The sequence below is a fragment of the Hippocampus guttulatus genome, chromosome 16, assembly GCF_054856545.1.
Source record: "Hippocampus guttulatus isolate MCC_2025c chromosome 16, RoL_Hgut_1.0, whole genome shotgun sequence".
Classification (NCBI taxonomy): Eukaryota; Metazoa; Chordata; class Actinopteri; order Syngnathiformes; family Syngnathidae; genus Hippocampus; species Hippocampus guttulatus.
This window is the reverse complement of record NC_141276.1, coordinates 8,272,548-8,291,477: the sequence shown is the minus strand read 5'-3', so window position 1 is coordinate 8,291,477 and position 18,930 is coordinate 8,272,548. Positions and strand designations below refer to the sequence as shown.

Below are 18,930 nucleotides of genomic sequence, written 5' to 3'. Positions count from 1 at the left end.
TGTTCTGAATCACTTATCACTGTCTTGTCTCCCAGGCTTGCCCTTCAACGTGCTCTACTGCGCCAGCAAGTTCGCCATCGAGGGCGCGTGCGAGAGTTTAGCCGTTCTCCTGCAACATTTCAACATCTAGTCAGTCTCCTGAACATCTTGAATCGTTACGTCATCCTCAGGAAGCTGATTCATGAACATCTATGCTTTAGTGTCAGCCTGATCGAGTGCGGCCCTGTAAACACCAATTTCCTGGTCAACCTGACGAAGGCGGAGCTTGGCGATCCGTCCCTGCAGCATGTGGACGCGCGCACGTTGGGCCTGTATGAGAGATACCTGCATCATTGCAGTTATGTCTTCCAGAACGCAGCGCAGGACACAGAGGACATCGTAAAGGTAAAGTGTTCTGTGTTTAAACAATGATTGATTGCAACCAATTCACGCTCAGATGGCTCTCCTTTAGGTGGCGTGTAAGTCTAGATATGTAAAAAGATGACTCTTGAGCTGCGAATGTCTGTTGAACACTATCAACAGTGACTCAGCCCTTTTTTTCGCCAGGTATTTTTGGATGCCATGCAGTCACCCAGCCCGGCCTTCAGGTACTTCACCAGCGGGGCGGTGCCCCCTCTGACCGAGCTGAAGGTGACACAGCCGGACGGCCTGCGGTACATCAGCGCCATGAGCAAACTCATCTTCTCGCCCGATGAGCAGTGACCTCTGCGCTTTGTTCATTTTGTCAATTTGTATTTTGGGGAAATGAAGTTGACTCACCGTTGTTGGGCAACCTGAAAGCAAGTTTCACGAAGGCCATAACGGATATTAAACATAATTTTTTTTCTTGGAAATACTAACCAATGATAACATTTAGAAAAGGTATAGAAATCAGTTTTGGTGTGCTGAATATTTGAATGTACTTTTGGTTTTTGAGTAAAGTTATTTGATTTTGTGGTACTTTCTTTTTTTCAATATTATGCCTCGCTATGAAGTATATTTTATATTTTTTCCTCAAAGCCACACTGTTGGTCAGTTGATCAAAAACATGTTTTTAAAATTCTTTCAATTTTTTTTTAAAGTACATGACCTACATAATCCAAACATTTACTTAATTCTTCCCAGATTATCAACAATTTTGGGGGTTGGGGATGGAAATTAATCTCCAAAATAAATACCTTTTTTCCCCCTAAATTCTTGTGAGAACACCGATTTCACTATTCGGTTACATTATTAAAATTAAATTGGGGTCTTTTTTTATGACCACAACAATTTATATTTCCCACAATTTTTGAGATGCAACATTTACAGTTGGGATAATTGTAAATTATTATTAGTATTCGTTGTAGAGTGTAATGTAATTACTACAATTATTGATTAATTCATCCATCCATCCATTTTCCGAACCGCTTGATCCTCACTAGGGTCGCGGGGGTGCTGGAGCCTATCCCAGCTGTCTTCGGGCAGTGGGCGGGGGACACCCTGAATCGGTTGCCAGCCAATTGCAGGGCACATAGAGACGAACAACCATCCACGCTCACATTCACACCTCGGGACAATTTTAGAGTGTTCAATCAGCCTGCCATGCATGTTTTTGGAATGTGGGAGGAAACCGGAGTACCCGGAGAAAACCCACGCAGGCCCGGGGAGAACATGTAAACTCCACACAGGGAGGCCGGAGCTGGAATTGAACCCGGTACCTCTGCACTGTGAAGTCGACGTGCTAACCACATCGCTCGTAGGGCCGCCCTATTGATTAATTAAAACCAGAATAATGCATGTGTGAAGTAGTTTAAAAAAAAATCAAATGATTGTGACGTCTAGTGCTCATGAAACTGTTGCGTCATTATTCGTCATCTAATGATTCATTTGGAGTAAAAAAAATAAAAGAAGAAAATCTGCCATTCTCGCGCTGTGATTGGCCAGGACTGGATGACGTCAATATAGTGAAGGGCGGTCCCATTCTGGAGTTGTAAAAACAGCCGGTTGGCGATGGGAACGTTGGCCAAAATACCTTGCGGGAAACTTGATGTGGTTTGATTTTTTTTTTATTTTAATCGATTGGCAACGGTAATGTCCCACAAGTCAACTCAACGGCTCGTCGGGACTCTTTTGGATGTTCTTGAAGTCCACTCGAACAAGTTTATTCGGGGAAACTCCAAACGAGGAAATGCCAGGTGAGCACACAAAAAAGGAACAGCGATGGTAGTTTTGACTGAAAAATCATCAAATTCGATCATTTATTGTTACTATGTATTTTTTTCAGCTCTCTTGATTGATGTTGCTTGCGCCACGACAATGTGATTTACAAATATCTTTAGTATAAAATACTCTATGATACCATATCACTATAGAAAGGTTTGTCAGAGAGGTTCCAGGACCGATGTCACAAATGAATTTTCTGGATCAGACAATAAACAAGGACGTCTGACAAAAAGGCCCTGTGACATTTGTTTCATCCAGTGGCCTGAGCATCCAAAAGATCCCGACCCTAGGATAAAATAATACTGGCTCAACCTCATTACTTTATTTTAAAATTTTCCCAAACTCAAGAGAATCAATAAGGGGACATGTTTTGAAGAAGTGGACAACATGATTGCTGTGAACTGGAGAGGCTCCCTCAAGAATCCCTACAGGAGTCCATGATGGCAGGGGTGGCTCCAGTGTCGCTTGGATTTAAAATGTGACATCGATCCTGGGAGTTTTCTGACACACATCAGGAGTTGTAATTTCAAGGATTTAAAATGACATCTCTGTACTATACAAATTGATAGCATAGCACACCCACATTTTGATTGGTGTATTCTCTTTTCTGTCAAGACACGTTTGTCCTGGTGGGTATCTGACGTTGAGAAGGACCACCCTGCCCTTCCCCATCGACACACCCCATCGCACCTTCATCAACTTGGCTGCGCCCAGAACCGAGTACGCCGAGAGCCGGACCTTAGGGTGAGTGACTCGTGGTTCGCTCTGAGATGAACACCGTGGCCTTGTGTATCGAGAAAAAAAACACTCATGTCATTTGATTTTGAGTACATGTAATGCATTGAGAAGAAAAAAAAATGAATAAAGACATTTGAACATGATACGTTATGGCTGTAATGGTAGTGCAACACTGTTTTAAACTAAATAAACAAGAACAATCTTTTATAGTGTAGGAGCGGTGCAGTACAAAGTGACCATGCAAACAAACCGATAACATTTCATTTTTGGCAATATTCCATCATGAATAAGTCATGCTAGCAATCTCGCTGCCTTAGCATCCAACCGTGGACATTCGTTAGTGAGATGGGGAATATATATTTTTTTTGTGCGGGGACATTGGGAGCGATGGAAGAGTGAAGTGAAGCCACATTCAAATAACAAATTCAGGACTGCAAAGCCTACCTTATGTCAGTTTATGACCTTCAAAAACCAACAAAATAATAAAAATGTCATCTTTTCCACCCGAGACAATCAGCTGAAAATGATGTGATCATCTTGGAGAACTCTAATTGTGAGCTTTGTTGCGTTTCCAGGTACACGCCGGAGCAAATGTGCGATGTGGTGTCCAACGTGGAGCAGTACCCTCACTTCGTGCCCTGGTGCAAGAGCTCTCGCGTCATCAGAGGCCAGGGCGGCGACGTCCGAGCCGAGCTGGAGATCGGATTTCCGCCTGTGCTGGAGCGTTACACCTCCATTGTCACCGTTGTCCCCAACCAACAAGTCAGAGTGAGTTGCAAAAATATTGCATTTCCCCTTTTAAATGCTCTTTTGTGAGAACGTGACATCTTAAGACTTTCCACAACTGTTGAGAAACATCCCTTGAATGGGTCCTTGTTATCCAACAGGCCTTGTGTACCGACGGGTCCCTCTTCAACCATCTTGAGACAATCTGGAGGTTTGAGCCAGGACCCGAAGACATACCGGACTCTTGCAAAGTGCATTTCTATGGAAGTCTATTCACATATGATCATTTCATTGTTAGGCCTTGGTGGAGGTCTTCCCTCGACTGAGTGTTTTTTTTATCAAGGGATGCCTGAACGGGAGCGTTTCCGTTGTCCTTCTAAATTTAGCAGCGATGAGCTGCTGTCCTTGTCTGCTGAAAATAACTTCACATGTGCATGCTGGAAGTGGTTGCCTTTCAGTGAAGTGGCATCTTGGGTGAAAAAAAAATTGTTAGCTAACATCAGTGCCTTCATTCTACAGGTGTCTTTTGAGCTCAAGTCACTGCTTCATTCTCGGCTGGCCAGCCTCTTCTTTGACGAGGTGGTCAAGCAAATGGTCGGCGCCTTCGAGTCACGTGCAGCCATGCTCTTCGGACACCAGCACGAGGCGACCCTGAGGCGGCGGTTTACGTGACCCCCCCCCCAACACACACACACACACACGCACACCCTCACGCGCACACATACACACAGAGCTATAGTTTCATGTTGAATAATTGTGTATTTATTCATCACTATTTTATTGAGCTTGGCTTATTTGTGCATATTTTATTGCTGATGGTTTTTATTTGTTCACTTCCAGTTTTTTTTTAATTAAAATCTTTTAAAATGACTCATCTTGCGGCTTATTTGTTGAAAATTATTTAAATCCATCCATTTTCAGATCCGCTTTGTCCTCACAGGGTTACAGGGGTGCTGGAGCCTATCCAAGCTGTCTTCGGGCAGTAGGTCGGGGACACCCCGAACCGGTTGCCAGCCAATCGCAGGGCAAATTATTGAAATAAAATTTCAATTAGTCCGTAAAAATGTAGTTTAAGTTAGAATGTAGTTTAATTTCCGAACAAAATTCTACAACTGTAATTTCTTCAGCAATTTCATTTATATTAAAAAGCTTTTAAAAAATGTTTCAGCTGTATATTTAAAAAGATGCTGTCGCATGAGGGATGTGGACTGTATACAACAAAATCTAGTCTGAATCTCGGACAACGAGCGACGCCGAGCAAGAAGTCTCTCCGTGGTCATTGGTGGCTTTGCAGGTGTAAAAATTGGAATCGTGTAGGCTCGTTTCGGCGAGGATTAGCGTGCAGCGGCCATCATCGTCGTACTCAATCCGGACGGTTGGAGACTCCTCCACGGGCTCCTTTCCGCACAGCCAAACCACATCTGGGTCGGGATATCCTAAATTCAACGAAGATAATAAAACTCGTCCGATTGAAACAACACACGCGTGAGTCAATTACAGGTCTGAGTCTTTTTTCAGCAATATCATATTCTATAAGGACCATTTACTAGTTAGTAGTGATAGGCGAGAACAAATTATGAGTTTATTTAATCAATTATTTAGCTCATAAGCCAACACAAATAGTAACGAAACTTTCCTGTACAATTACGATTTGGTAGTAACGAAACTTTCCTGTACAATTACGATTTGGTACTTGTGTATCAGCTAGCTGACAACAAACTGTTAACTGCGTTTTTTGGTACACCTGTGATAATTCTAACATTGCTAGCTAGCTCGTTGCTTGTGACTCAAGGATAACTTAAACATTTTATTCTCGTGCTGTTGCTTTCGAATAAATTTCTGCTTTAGCCATATTATTTATGTTTAATCCTCGCTATATACAGTGTATTTTTTCTTTTTTTAATAATTGACTAGCGATGCTAAGTAGCTAGCTGGACTACACTCTAAGTTGCCCATCGTCAATTGCATCGAAAAAGCTGTCCAAAAGCGGTTACTTTTCACCTTTCGGCAGGACAAAATTTCCTACTGAGGGACATGTTTTCACACTCACAAAACTGACATACCTGTTTTCAGGTACAACAAAGACTAACTTTCAACCAAGTCACATATTTTTTGCAATCATAAAAGACAGTTTTGTCACATTTGTTTGTTCACATTTATGCGGAAAGACGGCTTTTAAAGCATTACTGTAGCGCTTACCCATGAGGTGACAGTCGAGGTGAGCACTGGCCCCTGTGAACACTGTCTGGTTCTGCAGGGTCTTGGTGAAGCATGGGGGTCCCTGCATCTTGCGTTCTAACGAGAGCAAGGCGTCTTCTGTCTCTGGTGTCATGGGGCATTCTGAGCCAGGAAGGAAGGAAGGAAGAATTGATGTGAAACAGCTGATGAGAAAATAAATATTGAGCTATCCAGATCATCCGTCACCTTCTGGGGCGCTGGTGGGAGAACAAGTGCTGTCCCCTTTGCTCAGTAAAGCCATTCTCTTCAACGCCAGCATGGCCTTGCCTGCTTTCTGTTGAGCACAAGTAAAATGATGACATGGTAATGTAAATATCATTAGCTAATTTAATGTATCCTACGCGATTAGTTACAACAAATTGTAATCCCTGCGCGGGAGGTCAAGGATCGACACAGCCGCCAGTGCACTTTCAATCACTATATTGAACAACATACACATACAGTATACACAAGTGCCTTCTTCGACAACCTGTTGATTGCCTCAACAGGCAGCGTCCCTCAATACACAAGTTGGCTAACGGTTCAGCCAATTAACAGCCAACCCTACATTCTCATTCGGTGACTTCCACACATGCCTTCAACGTCACAGATACTATGGCGTTGAACAAACGCATATAGGTTTGCATCATATGCACGAAGCTGCGAAATACACATGAATAATAAAATGAATGTCTCCCATAATAACATTTGTCGTTTACCTTCCATTTCTGCCTAGCAAGAAAGCGCTTCATCTTCTCCTTGGGAAGACTCTTGGTGGAGGCCTGGGTTCCCGAGTCGAACGCCGCCATCCACGCGTGAGCCAGGGCGTCTTCGCTGGACATGCGTTGTCTAAGAGACGGACACAGGAAAAGACTGCACTCTTAGGTACACCTGCACACTATAGGATGCACCGAGTAAAGTGTCTGGAGATCACCTGGGATCTTTCTCAAGCAAGGAGCTGATGAAAAGTTTGGCCTGGTCAGTTATGTCTTCAAAGCTCTCCTCGTCAAACTCCCAGTGGGCCGCCGTCACCAATGCCAGCGTGTCAGCGTCGCTGCTTCCCTGGAAGGGCGACTCGCCGCTTAGTCTGCAAATACACAGCATGGAGAGACAGGCAGAGGGATGTGTAAATACAAATTTATCATGTGTCCACTTGGTGGCAATAACAAGTCTAGGCTGGTTTTGTGAAGTTAATCGTGCAGCTAAGATGCAGAAAAGGCTGTTGTATTTTAGAAAGGGGAAAAAGAAAAAGGAACAATTAAAAGATCAACACTAAAATGAAAAGGAAGAAAGAGAACAACAAAAACTGATAAAAAGAATGAGAAAGAAAAAAGAAATCAACAAGGTGGAGAAAATGATCAAATGGAAAACAACAAAAAGAAAGGGGGAAACAACGGTAAAAGAACACGAAAAGAAATGTGTCAAAGAAAAATGGAAAAACAAAAAGAAGAGAGGAAAAAGAGCAATAGAAAAAACCAAAGGGGAAAATAAAAGGAAAAATAAGGAAATTTAAATGCATATGTAATTATGCCTTGTTTGATTGGCCAATTTCTATTTGGGGAAAAAAATTCACCTAATCCATATTTTCACAGTGTTTTAAAATAGATCATTTATAAAAAAATAGAAAAATACAAATATAATATTCATATCACATTTGACCAAAATAAAGAAGAATAAAATCATCTTTACCATATATTTCCCCTTTCTTTTCTTATGCAATTGTTTTTCTTTCAAATCATCGATGAAAATGAAATCGATCCATTGTGCTTGTACAATAATCTGTTTTGGCCTTGTTCTAAGACGGTGCAGGAATGCGACATCCTGTATGTGTCCAAAGGTCGCCCACTATCACTCAACTCCACGTGATGAGCTTTGCATCTAAGAGTGAGAACGGAACGGGGTCACGGCCAAATGCTGCCCACTTACAATATGTAGCAGATGACGCCGATGCTCCACATATCTGTGGCCAAGCAAATGGGCTCGTAGTTGATCACCTCAGGGGCCACAAACTCCGGGGTCCCCTGCATCACCCGTAGATCAGTCTTGCCATCTGTCAAACATTTAAAACCAACATATCATGGAAATTTTAGCTACTCATTTCGTCTCCGGAGTGCCTGCCTTCCCATCTAGCGTGAAATTAACCAAGTAAATCTTCAGGAGCTGCCTTTCATAGGGCTACTTTTCCCCCTATCGTCATGGTAACCAAAGCTCATTGGCCTCGCAGAACAAAGGGGTGGGGAAATTTGCCCGAGACAGTACACCAAAACCGAGTATGGTTCAGGGACTGAACGACTAAATATTTTTGCAGTCGACTATAGTAGGATGAAAGTGCAATCAAAGTCCATTATCGGCAGCAGATGAGCAAATGGAAATCCTCTGTAAATTGGCCAATTGGAAAACAAAATGCCAAACACATACTGTATGATTAGATGACTTCAGTAAAATGAATTCAACTTTCCAACCTGGTTGACAGCCTTAAAAAAAGAATATTCACAATTCCAGTGGGATTGGGATTGAGCCCTGGCGTGACTAACAAAAATCGAACAAAGTAATTGACTTCGAGAAAAAGCCCCAATATATCTCCTCGGGTGCAGCTGATGGTGTGAACCAACATACCGAGTTGGGTAGCCAATCCAAAGTCAATGATCTTGACAGCGGTGCCACTGGTATCGACACACACGATGTTCTCAGGTTTGAGGTCCAAGTGGACGATGAGCTGCCGATGCATAAAGGAGACACCCTGCAGGATTTGCTGGACGTAGCGCACGCTGGCCGGCTCCGTGTGCTCGAAGTTGTCATCCACTATACGCTCGAAGAGTTCCCCGCCTGCGATGCTGCACACAAACATTCATTCTCATTGTGCATGCTTTTAGAGCGTAAGTGAAGGAGCCCCAAATTTTTCTTCATTTGCATTTCAACCTTTTATAAAAAAATCATTGAAATATAATTTATTGAATGGCGGCACTGTGGTCAACTGGTTAGCACGTCGGCCTTATAGTGCAGAGGTGCAGGGTTTGATTCTGGCTCTGGCCTTCCTGTGTGGAGTTTGCATGTTCTCCCCGTGCCTGTGTGGATTTTATCCGGGTACTCCGGTTTCCTCCCACATTCCAAAAACATGCATGGCAGGTTGATTGGACACTCCAAATTGTCCTGAGGTGTGAGTGTGAGTGCGAATGGTTGTTCGTGTGCCCTGCGATTGGCTGGCAACCAGTTCAGGGTGTACGCCGCCTAATGCCCAAGGACAGCTGGGATAGGCTCCAGCTCGCCCGCGACCCTCGTGAGGATAAGCGGATCAGAAAAGGGATGGATGGATAATTCATCGACATCCGAACACACTTCTAATGATTCATTCAAAAAATTAGCCCCGAAGTATTACTCAAAAGATGGTTGGCCGAGTTTACTTCACCCCTGACCTTTAATTCGTGCCGGTGAACCTAATGAAGATGTGTATAAAAGTAGTGCAACGGTACTTACAACTCCATGACCATGACTATGTCGGGCTTGTGGTCGAAGGCAGCCAGGCAGCGGACCAACTTGGGATGGTGGAGCTTGTTCATCAGCTCGATCTCCTTGCGGGCCGCCTCCCTCTCTTTGGTGCGTCGGCCTTTGTAAAACTTTCCGGCGCACACGCGGCCGCTCAGCCGATGCTTCAGCTTGAACACCAGGCCAAACTTACCCCTGGCGAAGTGGACAATGGACAAAAGTATTCGGGACATGTGTCCTTGACAAGATGGGATCAATTAATCACAGAGTTTTGTATGGTTGATTAATAATTGATCATGAGGTGTCTCAGTACTTTTGTCCGCAAGTGTACACTGTAGCAAAAGGAAAAAAAGGGTAGATCTACGCCTCCGCATTTCTACCCTTGGCTTAAAATGTGCCCGCACACGCACCAAAAAAAAAAAAAAACTCACATGCCAAGCTTCTCCTGAACATCGTAATGATCTGTGACTTTGTGCGCGGAATCGATAGAGACGAAGGCCTCGGGGCTCTCCACTTCCTCATGTGCTTCCTCAGAATCTGGACGGATAAAAAGCACCAACTAAGTCCTCTTGAGAAAGAAGATGGCTTTTTCAGCAGAACCATGGCGCTTTGCTATTTGTACGATTTCTTTGGAGAAATGCACTTGCTGTTTTGCAAGTTTCAATTCTGATCAGTGTCAAATGTACCAAAGCGACTGAGAAAAACGAGAATACAAACAATCATAAGCATACATTTCTATAAAAGCGCTCACCCTTGTGGTCCATGCTGACCCCAGGCGATGCTGGTCCGGGCTCACTGACCCCCACCGCGTTGTAGGCCCTAACTCGGAAGCAGTACTCCTCCGCGGGTTGCAGACCGCTGCACACCCGGTACGACGTGCTCGTACACTGGGCTGTGAGCTCACTCCATTCCCGGCCCTCGGGTTGGACCTCCACCACGTAGCCCAGCACGGCACTCCCGCCGTCGTAGCAGGGCCCCGACCAGGACAGTACGAAGCTCCCGGGGGACACCAGGGAGACCAGAGGACAGGAGGCGGGAGGCTGCGGCCTGTCTGGCGAGCAGGACATTGACAGATATTACTGCACTTTTTGCGACGTGCGTGTTTTGTTTTTTTGTGCATGTGTGTATCCTTACCTATGACGGAGAGTGTGAGTGTGTGCTGGGCCGAGCTCTTACGGTCCTTGACCACTACAGTGTAGCGGCCAGTGTGCTGTGCTCCGGCCTCTGCCAAGACCAACGTGCTGCTCTGGTCCGAGTTCTCTGTCCAAACCTCAGGACTGTCCACTATCTGTGAGATAGTCACCCAAAACAAACAACATGCGCAATCGTCAATACATGCATACATCGTTCACATTCCATGAGAGGTCATCGGGGTTGCAGCCGGAAGTTACCCAGTTATACTTCATTGTCTGAACATGATTGCGAATATATCTTTTGTTCATCTATGCAGAAAAATTAAATGCTGTTCTATGTGATTGCAGGAAGGACAATAAAATTGGATCCACCGGTTGCCATTCGTGCAGCACGACCATAACGTCACAGCACCTGCTCCTTGTTCCGGATCCAGCAGGACACCACAGGGGGGCTGCCGATAAATCGACATGTGACGCGTGCCGGGTGTCCCGCCCTGGCCTCCACGAAGTGAGGCGGGTTCTCCAAGTGCAACATTGGACCTGCCCGGGCGAGTGACAGATGTGTCAGGTAGATAATTTTTTTTTTTTTATCAGAACACACTGAACAGGTACTACTGGGACAATAATCAACATAAGTTGCTTGTCAACTCTGTAGCTCTTACATTTTTATTTTATAAAGATATTTGTATGGTTCAACAACCATCCTCTTGTTGACGCGGTCAGCGCCCCGAGGCTTTTATGCATTTATTACCGTACACACCCATGAATAAAATTCCTTGCGCATATAGAGTACAAGGAAGCGCAACAAGTCACAGCATAAGGAGTAGTAAGCAATGAATAACAATCTTACGTGTCCCAGAGTTGGCTCTTTTCTTCGGAATGACCTCTGCAAGGGAAAGGCAAGATGCTTTTTGAAAAGAAGGGATGGTGAAGGTGTGGCATAGTCGCGTTGACTTCCCTACATGGCACTTGTAATCTTTCTTTCCTTGACATCTCTGCATTGTGTGGCGCTCACACAAGCACCGGAGATTATGCCTTTTCCTGTTTTTGCTTCCTCAAGACATTTGCTCAAGTGTCAAGGAGTCCATTTTTGGAGGACCCCGGGAAATGGTCAAAATGATCCTAAATGGGTTCTTTTTGTTGGGGTCTAGTCATGCCGTAGTAAGTTATATGCTGTTCAGCAAAACAACTGTTGGAGCTAAAAAAAAAATCCAGAGGATGCCATTGAGTCAAAATATTTGCTTCTATGCAAATAGACTGTCTTTTTGAGACTTTCCCCCGCATGGGTTTACTAATATTTGAAAAATCAAACAAAGTTTCATGCAGCGAATAACTGCCGTCAAGGGCTTAGTATTCAAGAAAATTCAGAGATCATTATGGAGGAAAATTGTGTTGTGAAATATTGTTGAGACTTTTTTGTGGGTCTCCCCGAACAGACATGTATAACAATGTTCGTGTTGCAAAGTAAAACTGCCTTCAAAGGCTGAATGCCCCCCCCCCCCCAAAATTCTGGAGAGCCCCCCCAAGCCAATACGTTTGAGCTAAGATTTTTTTTCTCTCTTTGGGGAATGCCTTTTTTTTTTTGCAGCTCTGCTCATAATAGATATGCATACCAAAACTCGTGTCCAATGAAACTACCCTGAAGGTCTGAATTTAAAAAAACATTCTCGAGGGTGCAAGTCAACCTCTTCAAACCAAAATCGCAGACTTCCTGTTTCTTTTTGGGCAAGGTGTCCCAGGACTTTTTTGTGGGTCCCATCTTGGTAGGCATGACAACCAAAGTGAACCGAATTATCAACAACCCCATAAAATCGTAACCTCGTGGAGAAGAGACTGGACTCTGCGGATCAGAGCTGTTTGGAGAGGTGCCAGTGGATCCTCTGGAGTTGTGCTGACCCTCCTGAGGAGGCTGAAGTGGCTTCCCGCTTCCCATAATGCTCTTATTTACATGAGCTCGACTCCGCATGCTACAAATAGTTTCAAAGTCTGTTGGCAGAAAACGGTCATACAACATAAGAGTTGAATAATTTGACAAGACAGCAAGTGCAATAGATGACAACAACGCTGTTCGTATCGGGATGCTCCCTCATTGGTCCTCACCTCTAACAAACACGGCGGCGCAACAAGAAGTCTTCCCTGACGCGTTTTCCGCCACGCAGGTGTACGCACCAGCATCCTCTGGCAGGCACTCGCGCACAACCAAGCTTACGTTGTCGCCGTCCAGTGTGGGGATTCCGAAACGGGCTACCTCACCTGCCATTTAGGAACGAGCGAAGGATGGTCAAATGTTCAGAAGCAAGAGTCCATGTTTCTTTATGGTGAGGGAAGAAGCCTATTAGTCACCGATTGCTTTTCTATTGATTGATCACGTTTCTGCCCTTTCTGCCCATCCGTTCTCCTGGGAAATCCCCTCAGGTTTCTTTCTGTCAGCTACCGTGAGTTCTGCCTTAGCATGTTTGCCTGTCCCCATTGGCTGTTGTGCATTTTGGGACAACAATGATGTGAGTTCCCTCATTCTGCGAGCATTACACGACCGAATCGTCAACGACTCCTTATCTGGTCTTTTGACCATATCTGCGTTGACTTCCTTTGCGTTTTCAGCCATGGCATCTCCAGACTTGAAAGCGGATTTAGTATCTGTTTCGATTCCCTCTCCTGACAATATTTTGGAATCATTTTTCAACAGCCAAGCGTGAAACCTGATCATTTTGAACACATTTAGATGATGGAGGAGGCCAAGTCAACTGCGGTAAAATACTTTTAATCGCGCCTATCTATTTTCGTTTTTTGGCAGCCATCGATTTGTGTCAATTCTCACCGTTGTGCAACCATGTGACTTTGATGGGTCGACTCCCAGAGAGGACGGCACCTAGGGTGATATCCTCACCCTCATCCACATAGCAGTCCTGCAGCGGCTGCATGAAGACAGGCGGGTCGGTGCGCTGGCGAGGGGGAGGGACTTCTGCACAGGACGCAAAACAGAGGATGTCAATATAACCGTTTACTGTACACACCTGCAGATTATGCTAAATAGTTGCCTTGTGCTGTACCGTGTTAAAGCACATCGGTAAAACCTCAAACCGAGGTTCGCTATTATTTAGGAAGTTCAACACGTGAAATTTAAGTTAAAGTCACCTTTTACTCCATTCTATGGCAGCACTATTTCATGTTGGCTCACTTTTTGAATCAAATGAGTCATTCCGGCTTTTTAACAGAAACTAATTATTAACCATCGATAAACCATTTACAGGACACCGCACGCCCAACCATTTAGCTGCAAGAAACGCCGAACAACCGTCAACAATAAGCGATGTCAACACACAACACTCGTGTTATGTGTTGACCTTTTCAGCATAGTTGCGGGGGGTTTGTCGGCAGCGTCTTTGCCGCTTCGTTGACATTTGGACTATATCACTTTCAAGGCTGAAGGCAGCACTTTGACTCAACTTGTCGCTGCTTTGAACAAAAATAACACCACAAAGAGCACTTTTAGGGAAGATATGTGCAGAGACGTGTCGAGGATACACACACGGAACGGGAATGTGTAAGGTCATTTGGGGTGGCCAAAATATTACATTGTTAAACGAATGCTCATTATTCATACAACCGTTGGATCGCTACTCCGTATTAAATATGAAAGATGCCAAGGGAAAGAAAAACAGTGCCATCTGGTGCTCATAATGCAGAAGAGGTGTCCACTGGTGTGCTCTGTAGGGTTTGAGTCTGTCGATTGATGTTGCTATCGAAAACCTCTGTATTTAATATATATTTAAAAAAAAAAAAAGTAAAACAAGAAAACGTCTCCATTTGTTGCCCAAAATGCAGAGTATGGGTCCCCAGACTTCTCTTTAGCAGGTAAATTGCTTGCTCAAAAGGGTTTAACAGAGGACTGACTTGGCCTGTCTAATACCTTACACTTATTGTCCCCGCTGCTCTGTATTAAATATAATATAGAAAGCCAAAAAAACAAAAAACAAACTGTGACATCTGGTGCTCATAGTGTCCACGTACTTCTCCTTTTTGGCAGGTAAAGCGCTTGCTCTATTGGGATTACGTCTGGAGACTGACTGCTTGGAAATGATAGGTCACATTTCATTGCTGCACGATCAATTTAATGTCATCATCCTATGGGCTGACGATATATCTGTCAACCTCTGAGTTCATTTTGCTGCTCCCTCAAAGCCATGATGTCATTGAGGTGAAGCACCAATATGCTCACACTTATTTCAAGGCCTTTCCTCCAAGAAAACAATCAAGCAGCGTCCTCACCCGCATCTGCCGTCACTCTATCGTTTCTTCTCGGTACATTCCTAGACTGGATTTGCATCTTGAATGTGGACACATAACGCCGCTGTCCTCCCGCGTCCACGCTCATGATGACTGCTTCCTCTTGTGGTCTGCTTGAATTTAGATTCTCATTTCCCCAGCCCGGTAGTTGACTTCCTGTCTTCTTGCGGTCGACGTGTGACAAAACTAAGCCGGCTCGCAGTCGCTCCTCATACCCTCCTTACTGACTCCACCCTCCAACCAGGGGTGCAACCACCAACCTGCATGCTGCAAACACCTTATCTGTACTCAAAAGCCCTTTCAGCATATAAACAAGAGGTGGAGATTTATCTAGAGCCGGCCAGGCAAAGGTCTCATTGTGCTCGTTTGTTTCACTCATTTGCCGTGGCTCACTTTATCAAGCAGAAAAGTGTGTTGGTGACTTGTTGGATGGGTTAGGGGAGTCATCACCTACCCGTGGACTGTAAAAGCTGTGAAAGACTCATAAATTCTGAAGTATGTGGACATCTGCCTCTTAAGAGCGAGAGATGTGACGTCTTGTTTTATAACGGCATCATCCACATGCTGGAGCAGATGCCTTAGGGGAGGTGTTTCCTTTCCTCCCACCGTGGAGAACATCTGCACTTGAGGTGGCAACTCAACTGGCTTTTATGGACATCGCACTCAGGAATCTGTCCTCCCGTGCTCAAAATTCCACACCAGTGATCTCACAGGGACCGCAAAGGACTCAAATCAAACATTGACCGAAAAAGACGGAAAATACAAAGAGGCTGTTCATGCATCTCAGCAATGACTATTATGTATTTGTTAAAAAAAAATCTTTGTTTTTGTAACATGACTTTTTAAATTACAACTATGATTCTTCATATATATACACGTATATATATTTAATCCTTTATTTTGCCACATTCTGAGATTTTAGTCCAAATAAAATGTGATTCTAGAAAAAAAAGCAACTTTATAATAATGTCTCTTTCGTTCATATTAATAGCGGTTAGTGAGTAAGCAACTTTTCTCTCTACTGTGTGGAACTTTCCACATACTGTGATAGCAAACAACTTTTTTACCCTCAAACATCATAATTGGTTTTGCGTTATTTCCCCTGGGGAAAAAAATGGCTTCAAATCTGTAGTTGACGTTTGCGTGACGGGGTTCCGCTGGGGGGTTGCATCACCTCTGACCAGACACAACAGAGTCTGGAGCCTCTCCCACCACCTCCGCCAAGTGGTCCCCCTCCTCGATGGGGCTGATGGAATGCATGCGGGCGGTCTCTCACTTGTCCCTGAGAAAACAACCGCTGTGATTTGCAATTATCCCACCACGGCTGCTCCAGTGTCAACATGAACACGGGTCCAGATGGGGCCTGCTGATTGACACGGAAGAAGCAAGAATTTTTTTTTCTCTGGAAACAGAAGTGGGAAGCTTCTTTTAATATGACATTTGAATTTGAGAAAATAAATTTTGCGTGCAGTTGCAGTAAATGCAAAACTATGTGTAGTCACTGCATGCAAGGAACAAGATGACTATCTCATTTCTTATCTGCATTTCTCATTGAGGAAGTGGTTGCTGCAAAGTCCAGAAACAATGTGGGCAGTTTTACTCTCAAGCAGTCGACCATTTCATAGCGTGTAAAACGCTCGTTCTTGAAACGCAGCGGTTTATTTCCTGCTTTCACGGTTACTTATTGGGTTGTGATGAAAAGTAAGAGCGCAGCCTTGAACAGGCTCTCACACCACCTTTTTCACGGGGAATCCTTAAAATGATCAGAAACCACTGGCAAGAAAGCTTTGCGATTTAACCTTTCTGTCAAGGACACCTGCTTTCAATTTGGATGAATTCCCTGGAATAGGAATCTATCAAAGCCTTGGAATTGGCCCCAAATCACCGCTTCAAGCCAATATGTCTGACTACCTCTTCAATGTGCATGGGTCCTTGAGACTTGTTCATGCATCCTGTTCTGATTTGCCCAGTTTTGTCTTGAGCGGTAGAACTAGTGTCAGGAGCGGATTTTTTCCCCCAAACTTTCTGGTGAACGCTAATGACTGAGAAATGACTGCTTCAAACCAAAATGGCTGACTGTACAATTGAGCTGCACTGCCCTCTATCGTCTATTCACCCGCACTACAAGGCTTTTTGCAGAACTTGGCTCGCATTAAATAAAAAATCGTCAAAAACACAAAAACGACTTCATCACGTGTCCTCGTCGTGCCTGCACTCAACTTTCAACAGTGGCACGACCAATCTTGCGAGGGACTGGGAAACTGCTGACCTCTGACCCGACTTCTGTTCGTCCCAGACATACGGAAACGAATGTCAGCGTAACCTCCGGCTGCGGGCAAACATGTGGAGAGTAGACAACATTGTTTTCTTACTACTTTGTGCACAGTCTGTTCAAGCAAACAGAGACTGAGAACTCATTCCAAAGCCGAATATGAAAGGATTTGACTGCTTTGTTTCACTATACATTAACAGGATAGAAAATTCAATCAAATGTTTTGAAGACAAGTGAAGAAATTATATGGCAACTTCCATCCATCCATCCATTTCCCGAACCGCTCGATCCTCACTAGGGTCGCGGGGGGTGCTGGAGCCTATCCCAGCCGTCTCCGGGCAGTAGGCGGGGGACACCCCGAATCAGTTGCCAGCCAATCGCAGGGCACACAGAGACGAACAACCATCCACGCCCACACTCACACCTAGGGACAATTTAGAGCGTCCAATCAGCCTGCCATGCATGTTTTTGGAATGTGGGAGGAAACCGGAGCACCCGGAGAAAACCCACGCAGGCCCGGGGAGAACATGCAAACTCCACACAGGGAGGCCGGTGCTGGAACCGAACCCGGTACCTCCGCGCTGTGAAGCCGACGTGCTAACCACTGGACTACCGGGCCGCCCATGGCAACTTTATATCTATAAAGTAAAGTCACAATTTGTTTAAAAATCCCCCAAAAGTATCCCCAATCAAAAAAATAGAATACTTTTTTTCTTAGTATATTATATTATTATTATAACGGGTTTTGTTCTCCAAACGTTCAGATTTTTTTTCTTCGATGAGTGCCCAAAAAAAACGTGTGGGTTCTGAGTTCCTTGTTGTAGTAATGCATTTTAACAGAAGATGGCGCAATTCACCATCACAACTGTCAGCCTCGTCACGTGAATAAACTTCCGAGACACAAGAAAACAACTGTAAGCAACCCTTTCTCCAAAGAAATTCTTCACCAACATGACAATTGCATTTCTGACGTTGGAAGAAACAACAACAACTCATTCAGTTTTGAGACCACCTTTACAAAAGTCTTGGGACACACCTTTTTTTTTTTGAAACTATGAAATTATTAGTTCATCAATCGACCTTAAATAGTTCCCATGAATGTAATCGCTCAAGACTCAACGCAAGGCCCGTGATAGGAGAGTTCTTGGAGGAGTTTGGTGCGGAAGAACAAGACCATAAAATGGGGCCACACGTCACAAATACCCCCCACCCGTCGCCTCACAGTTGGATTTGGATATACAGAAAATCAGGGGTGCCCAATTCCCGTCCTTGAAAGCCCCAATCCAGCCTGTTTTTAAACACTTTCGTCTTCCAACACACTCGATTCAATTGATTCGGACCGTCATCAGGCTTCTGCTAAGCTTGCCGATGAACTGAAATGATTGCGAACAAAATATTGTTCTTGTTATTCATATAATCATATTACTAAAAATAATACTTCAAATAGCTCATGCCATCTTGAAAAAAAATCTGACTTAATCTTATTATTACTTACAGTACTAGTAGTTTGCTCTTGTAAAATTACGACCACTTTTGTCATAAATTTTTTGTAAAAAGTTTACATTTGAAAAATAATGACGACAGTGTACATTTCAGTTTTGATGTGACAGGGGAGGCTTCTAATTAATCATTGATCTGCATGAAATCACATATTTGACTGAAATAGCGCCACCTGCTGTGTGTGGTGGGGCGCTTTCACTCCCGCACCTTTTGTGGTGTCGCCTCGATTTCGCTCTCACCGTACCTATCCTACAATAGCGTAGCCCAGCACGAAAACGTTTTTCTTGGGGGAGCGTGTGCACCTTTGGGCTGGTCCACATGGAAGTGATTATGTGAAATTACAGAGATCCTACAGAGCTGGAGAGACCTCCTATAACCACTCGCTCATTC

At 44.3% G+C, this 18,930-nt stretch overlaps 3 protein-coding genes across 8 annotated transcripts in view; 2 read left to right on the top strand and 1 right to left on the bottom strand.

The window, feature by feature from the left end:
* The window catches only part of hsd17b1 (hydroxysteroid (17-beta) dehydrogenase 1), a 28,780-nt gene extending 27,844 nt beyond the window's left edge, over window positions 1–936 (top strand). For all 6 annotated transcript variants that reach the window (XM_086132287.1, XM_086132288.1, XM_086132289.1 and 3 more), the window contains 3 exons: window positions 36–129; window positions 201–384; window positions 547–936. In XM_086132287.1, the coding sequence (XP_085988413.1) occupies window positions 36–129; window positions 201–384; window positions 547–702 (434 nt within the window). In that variant the 3' untranslated portion in view covers window positions 703–936. The remainder of the gene's footprint in view (window positions 1–35; window positions 130–200; window positions 385–546) is intronic.
* Window positions 937–1,937: 1,001 nt separating this feature from the next.
* Window positions 1,938–4,518, top strand: LOC147192892 (coenzyme Q-binding protein COQ10 homolog, mitochondrial). Its single transcript, XM_086132290.1, has 5 exons — window positions 1,938–2,156; window positions 2,800–2,928; window positions 3,498–3,690; window positions 3,810–3,912; window positions 4,169–4,518. The coding sequence occupies exons 1-5, from the start codon at window positions 2,053–2,055 to the stop codon at window positions 4,318–4,320; spliced, it is 681 nt and encodes a 226-aa protein (XP_085988416.1). The 5' UTR covers window positions 1,938–2,052; the 3' UTR covers window positions 4,321–4,518.
* A 194-nt stretch (window positions 4,519–4,712) lies between these two features.
* Window positions 4,713–14,960, bottom strand: mylk5 (myosin, light chain kinase 5). Its single transcript, XM_086132282.1, has 17 exons — window positions 14,751–14,960; window positions 13,300–13,443; window positions 12,582–12,734; window positions 12,300–12,467; window positions 11,332–11,367; window positions 10,894–11,021; window positions 10,483–10,636; window positions 10,100–10,399; window positions 9,780–9,885; window positions 9,340–9,543; window positions 8,482–8,699; window positions 7,792–7,915; window positions 6,800–6,952; window positions 6,585–6,714; window positions 6,073–6,160; window positions 5,848–5,988; window positions 4,713–5,084 (listed from the first exon to the last, which is right to left on the bottom strand). The coding sequence occupies exons 1-17, from the start codon at window positions 14,854–14,856 to the stop codon at window positions 4,873–4,875; spliced, it is 2,565 nt and encodes an 854-aa protein (XP_085988408.1). The 5' UTR covers window positions 14,857–14,960; the 3' UTR covers window positions 4,713–4,872.
* Between the last annotated feature and the right edge of the window lie 3,970 nt (window positions 14,961–18,930).

What these genes read in the sequence shown, in the direction of transcription:
- mylk5 (XM_086132282.1), bottom strand. Translation starts at nt 14,856, where the DNA reads ATGAGCGTGGACGCGGGAGGACAGCGGCGTTATGTGTCCACATTCAAG. An exon ending in GGTCAGCATGGACCACAAGG is followed by an intron (nt 9,886 to 10,099) that starts GTGAGCGCTTTT and finishes TTATCCGTCCAG; the next exon opens with ATTCTGAGGAAGCACATGAG. An exon ending in GGCGTCATCTGCTACATATT is followed by an intron (nt 6,953 to 7,791) that starts GTAAGTGGGCAG and finishes GTGTATTTGCAG; the next exon opens with ACTAAGCGGCGAGTCGCCCT.
- LOC147192892 (XM_086132290.1), top strand. Translation starts at nt 2,053, where the DNA reads ATGTCCCACAAGTCAACTCAACGGCTCGTCGGGACTCTTTTGGATGTT. An exon ending in TCCAAACGAGGAAATGCCAG is followed by an intron (nt 2,157 to 2,799) that starts GTGAGCACACAA and finishes TTTTCTGTCAAG; the next exon opens with ACACGTTTGTCCTGGTGGGT. An exon ending in TCCCCAACCAACAAGTCAGA is followed by an intron (nt 3,691 to 3,809) that starts GTGAGTTGCAAA and finishes GTTATCCAACAG; the next exon opens with GCCTTGTGTACCGACGGGTC.